At 54.8% G+C, this 6,000-nt stretch overlaps 1 protein-coding gene across 1 annotated transcript in view; it reads left to right on the top strand.

Annotated features, from left to right (window-relative positions):
- The first annotated feature begins 3,708 nt into the window (after nucleotides 1-3,708).
- THY1 (Thy-1 cell surface antigen) overlaps nucleotides 3,709-6,000 on the top strand; it is a 124,537-nt gene continuing 122,245 nt past the window's right edge. Inside the window, exon 1 of the mRNA XM_086956776.1 lies at nucleotides 3,709-3,942. Coding sequence (XP_086812902.1) covers nucleotides 3,790-3,942 — 153 coding nt within the window. The 5' untranslated portion in view covers nucleotides 3,709-3,789. The remainder of the gene's footprint in view (nucleotides 3,943-6,000) is intronic.

Genomic DNA, 6,000 nt, shown 5'->3' with positions numbered 1-6,000 from the left:
AAAGTGTGTTCTGAGGGTGTTTCTCCTGGGAGAACGCGGAACCTCAGAAGTAGAGGTAGGGTGGGGCATTCTTGCCCGTGACCTCTGGCAAGCCTGAGGGTGCGGACCCTAGTTGGAAGGAACAGTGGTAGTCGTGGCTACACTGAGAAAGGGAGTGGAGAATGGCTATTGTGGGCCAGGGCTACTGCCCCCCACTTCGGACTAGCAGGGACCAGTGGTATCTGGATGGCTTAGGGCCTGGTCCTAGTCATGGACAACTAAGGAGTACCAGGTGGGTAGCCTGGTTGGGCCTATGTCTTCATCTTTTTTAATTTTTTTTGTCCATGTGGCGTAGAACTGGAGGGTGTCCGGCAGTGCGGGCCGCGTCCATGTTTTATCGCCCTGCAGCAGGGAAGTCCATCACGGTAGTGATTGGTCTACCCTGCGTTTGGGCTGGGAGGGGCATGTGTTGGACTTGGCCCGTCTGGCAGGTCCACCCCTGAAGTTTTGTGCTTGTTATATGTGACCTGGGAATGGTGATTCCCCTTCTGAGTGTGTGTGTGGTAAGAGAGACCTGCCTCCCATAGGGATGCATGGGGAATGTATGTGGCTCTGGTAGCCCCTGATGCGTGGGGCGTGCCGGGTCGAGTTTGGTATGTGTGCGCTCGTGAGGTTGAATGCTACAAGATGATGTATGCGGCATGTGTGTGACTAGAAGGGAAGTGCCACTTCTAGACCTTGGTGCGTGTGTGCAGTAGGTGTGCTGGCGTATGATTGGCTGAAGCCGGCTGGGCCTTCCCCCACCAGGCTGGCTCCACCCCCCTGGGGTGCGTCCAGTGTCCCTAGCCTGGCCAGTAACAAGAAATTCCTTATAACCAGTTCTAGCTGGTTCTCTCCCTGCCTGCCCCTTTGGAGACAAAGGGAGCTCATGTATAAAAGGAGGGTGGGCCCTCTTCTCTCTCTCTTCTTCTTCCTGCTTGGGACCCTGCCAGGGTCGTGCTGCTGCTTGGGCTCAGGGAAGGGCGTGCCTCCCTGAGCCCTGCTCTGCTCCTGAACTACGGACTTCCTGGACTTCCTATGGACTCTGCTTTCTATGCCACTAGCCCTTGGGAGCGCTTTCCTGCTGTCCTAGCGCCTTGGGCGCTTCATCTATGCTTCTAGCGCTCGGGAGCGCTCTCCTGCTGGCCTAGCGCCTTGGGGCGCCTCATTTAGGTTTCTAGCGCTGGGAGCGCTATCTTTCACCAGCCGGTGCCACCCGGCAATTGGCCGTTCGTGTAAGGGGGCCCGAGCCCCCAGCGAGTGCCTACCTCGCTTGCCCCCGCCCTCGCTACATGATCGAGGGAGCCCGGCCCCCGCTACTTCCCCCGTGATCACCGTCGCAGCCCGGAGTTAGCTGGGGAGGCGCTGCTCCCGCCTTCCTACCCGGGGCCGCGCTACCATTGGCGGCCCTGGAGAGAGCATTGCTGTCCACTGATTGGTCCTGGCCGCCGGGACTCCCGGGACGTCATCGCGGGGCCGCGCAGGGATTGGCCCGGCCCTGAGGGCGTCCCCGCCTGTCCGGCAGCGAGGCTTACCCCGAGGAGAGAGGGGGATCCCCGAGCGAAGGCGAGCCCGGGGAGGAAAGGAAAGGCTGCCCGCACGCCTGGAGGGTTCCATGGAGCAGGAGCTCCCCTCCAACGGCCACCACCCGACCCGGTGAGTGCAGATACGAGGAGGGGGCGTCGGGGCACATTGTCGGTGCCCGCCCCTCCCCTCCAACGACCGTCTGTGTGCTTTTGGGCCTGTGGGGCCCCCAGTGATGCCGGGTCCCCCGGGCCGCTGTTCCGATGAGCCTGCAAGGCTCCGCCCACTATTTCGTTTCAAGAGCCCCGAGATGGCTCCCACGTGGCCCCTTGCTTCTCGAGCCCAGAGAGGCTCTCCCATTTGGCGCATTCCTCCGGAGCCCGGGAGGCTCCACCACGGGTCCCAGTAACCCGAGCCCCGAGGGGCTCCACCATTGTCCCTTGCCCTATCGAGCCGGCGAGGCTCAGCCCCAGCACCCCTGTCCTCGAGCCCGTGAGGCTCCCCCCCTGCTGCCTAATTATTCCGAGCCTGCGAGGCTCCAACGTGATGCCCCATCATCTACGGCGGCCCAGCACTTCGTAGGCAGCCGCCACGTTTAGGTTTATTGTAGGCTACCTGCAGCCCACCCTGACATTGAGACTTTGGGCGTCCTAGCCCCCGAAGGCCGGTTGGCCTGTTGAGAGTACTCGCTAAATGTTAACTGTGCTCCTTGAGAGTTATTCTGTGTTTCCTTCCTACAAGTACGTCTGTGGTGTTATGTACCTTGCCCTTCCTTTCGTATAACCTTGCCTCATGTATGTCGATACTGGGTAGAGTGAGTTCTATTGCTAGTCTTATGAGACCCTGGGGCGTGACGTATTCTAATGCTAAGCTCCTGGTGATTCTGTGTTCTAGTCCTAGTCCGAGGAAGCTCCCAGTTGTTATATGTCCTAAATGCCAACTCCATCATGTGCATATTCCTGGCGGTGGTCCCTTGGCCCTGCCCTGTACCTTTTCCCTTGTAACCCCTGCCGTGCCTCGAGCACATTGTGAAGTGTATGTTCCTATGTTTCCTTCTTAATACAAAGACTATTTTCATATATACTTGGTGTGGAGTTCCTTTTGTGGGAGGCCCGGGATGTTGTTGTTGGTGGGTTCGTGCGCAAATGCTTCACATGTCCTCCGAGATAGGCCTGACTGCCCACGCCGCGTTACCTAGAGGGTGAGCAGGGGTCGACTTTTACATAGGAGTGGCGGTCTCTGACTGGCTGTGGCGCAAGCCCTGGCCGGCCGGGGGTCCCATTTCCTACACTGTCTATCTATCTATCTATCTATCTATCTATCTATCTATCTATCTATCTATCTATCTATCTATCTATCTATCTATCTATCTATCTATCTATCTATCTATCTATCTATCTATCTATCTATCTATCTATCTATCTATCTATTTATGTATCTGTCTATCTATCTATCTATTTATGTATCTGTCTATCTATCTATCTATCTATCTATCTAGCTATCTATTTATGTATCTGTCTATCTATCTGTCTGTCTATCTATTTATGTATCTGTCTGTCTATCTATTTATGTATCTGTCTATCTGTCTGTCTGTCTATTTATGTATCTGTCTATCTATCTATCTATCTATCTATCTATCTATCTATCTATCTATCTATCTATCTATCTATCTATCTGTCTGTCTATCTATTTATGTATCTGTCTATCTATCTATCTATCTATCTATCTATCTATCTATCTATCTGTCTGTCTGCCTGTCTGTCTATCTATCTACCTGTCTGTCTATCTATTTATGTATCTGTCTATCTGTCTGTCTATCTATTTATGTATCTGTCTATCTATCTATCTATTTATGTATCTGTCTATCTATCTATCTATCTATCTATCTATCTATCTATCTATCTATCTATCTATCTATCTATCTATCTATCTATCTGTCTATCTGTCTGTCTATCTATTTATGTATCGGTCTATCTATCTGTCTGTCTGTCTGTCTGTCTGTCTGCCTGCCCACCGTTGTCCCGAATATGTTCTCTGCCGCTTTCCCTCTTTGTTCAATTTCCTGCGTTTGATCCACCCTAACCAATATCTCTTCAACCATCTATCACCTCCTCCCCACCCACCCACTCCCCCTTATTTCCGTTGCCCATTGCAGCCGTTTCTGGTTCGGGGAGGGCCCCGGACTGGACCACCTTCTCCTATCACCTGACCCTCTCTCCACAGAATCACAGCCCGATCAGTGCTGGAATGAGCCGCGTCCCACTGCAGAGGCGCCACCCACACTGCAGCTTGCCAGAAGAGGCTGCATCAGCAGCTGACAGCAGAAACCATCCCTCGGCTCCAGGGACTGAGGCGGACTGCACCTGGGCCCGAGGAGCAGACAGACGGAGCACCAGAGCGGTAAGTGCCAGAGAGGAAGGGGCGGGGGAGAGGTCAGTAGGAGACATAAACCGGTGCCTGTGGGAGGTATGGTCATTCGGTAAAAATGTGTCGGTGTGGTCTGCGGAGAATGCACGAGTCATGCTCGAAGGCTAAAGCAACGTCCGTTATCTCTGCGTGCCCCACGCGACTAACCCCCATAACAGCTGAGGTCGCCACGCACCCCCTGCACCAAATCACGGCCTCTCCCTACACCCACGCCACCGCCTCTCCCTGCTTCTCACCGCGGTCTGGCCGCCACCTCAAAAATACCCCTCTTTCGATAACTACTACTCACTCCCGCCCGGCCCCTCAAAAATACCCTTCTTTCGATCATTACTGCTACCCCCGCCTATCCTTTGCCATTGCCTCTCCCTACTCCTCGCCACTGGGCTCGAGTTGCCCTCTTCCCTGTCTTGCTCATCAACAATGGCTCTCCTTTCAACCCTTCCTCATTTGCCCTCTACAGTTCCCCTCTCCACACACCACCACTGCCAAACTTTCTCGACAATCGCCATAATCCACGCCACCTCCCTCTCCCTACCTCTGCCTCTCTGACCCTCCCCTCTACCCCATGCCCTTCACCTCCTCTTCTCGGTGACCTTCATTCCCTTTTGCCTTTCCACCCGTCAGCACCGCCACGACCAGCTCTCACTCCTACCAAAGGGCAGTCAGGAGCCCCTTGGCCTGAGGGCCTCAAACCTGCACCCTTCAGCCAGTGGCTGAAAGGGAAAAATAAAAGTGCAGGTACTCTGTAGCAAAGTACCTGCTTGTTTCTGAGAAGTGCCGGTACTCTCCAATTAAAAGTATGGCATTTCTCTTGAGAAGTCATGGTACTCTCCCACTCAAAATAAAAAATAAAAAAGTGCCGGTACTCTGTCCGTACAGGACAGTTCCGGCCCATTTAAAGCACTGCCTTCAGCACTACATTACGCCACCCCTCACCGCTGCCTCTCCCTGTCCCTTCCTGCCCAGGGGAGGGTGAGGAGGAGCAGAGGCATGGAAAGAGTCAAGCTGGGGTGAAGGAAGCTTCTCGAAGCTTGGAGCAGGAAAAGAGGGCAGAGAGGACTGTGTTCGAAGGCCCAGGGTAGGGGCATTAGAACTATGATGGGGATACAGAGGGTGCTGTGGAGGAAGGGAGGAGGACGGAGCGATGTGCCGAGGGGCTAGAGAGAAGCTTTGTGGCGATGGTGAGAGGAGGTGGACTGGCCGGCACACTTGAGAACCTTGCTAGCCCTTGAAAAAGGGCTGCGTCTCCGAGGGCCCAGGGAGAGGCACACAGTGTGACGCAGAGCTGCATCTGAGGGACAAGAGAGATTCAAAGGGCGGGGGTTTAGAGTCGTTAGTGAGGGCTCGGCCAAACTGGAGGGGAGGGTGAGGAGATTTCAGAGACCTGCAGTCGGGAAAGAAGAGAACGGAGAGAGCTATATGGCGACCCATGGCGGGAGGATGACTAGAGACCGGGAAGAGACGTGGAGAAGAGGGTAGAACACGGAGGCTCTGTGCTAAGCCACAGTGAAACGGGAGGGGAAGATGGCGGGGGTCGTGGGAGAGGAGAGGGAAGGATGGTGGGTGTCCAAGGAGGGCTTGGAGTGGGTGGTTCGTACAGGAGGATGCTGAGAGTTCTTGATCAGAATAAAAGAGGGCCGAGGTCACTGAGGGCCCAGCGAGAGGCACTGGGAAAGGGAAGTCTGGATGAAGCAGTCTGTGACTGCCAAGGGCAGGGCTGGGGGAGACGGCCAGAGTCTGAGACAGGAAGAAGGTGAATAGATAACGGAGAGCTGTGTGCTGCGAGGGCCAAAGGAAAGGGACACAGAGAAGAAGTGTGGAGCAGGGCGTTGTAAGAAGGGATGGAGAAGGCTGCTGGGCGTGAGTGGGGAGGGTGTGTCACTCAGACTTCGGTCTGCGTATACCGATGGAAAAACCCCACTCGGTTCTGGGACCAGTAGGGGTTGGGGCCAACTCTTAACTCACGTCTTTGGACTGCGTATACCGATGGAAAAACCCCACTCGGTTCTGGGACCGGTGGGGATGGTGACC

The sequence above is a fragment of the Lissotriton vulgaris genome, chromosome 2_1 (genome assembly GCF_964263255.1).
Source record: "Lissotriton vulgaris chromosome 2_1, aLisVul1.2, whole genome shotgun sequence".
Taxonomy (NCBI): domain Eukaryota; kingdom Metazoa; phylum Chordata; class Amphibia; order Caudata; family Salamandridae; genus Lissotriton; species Lissotriton vulgaris.
Note: the sequence above shows the minus strand (reverse complement) of the source record. Positions and strands in the feature narration are given on the sequence as shown.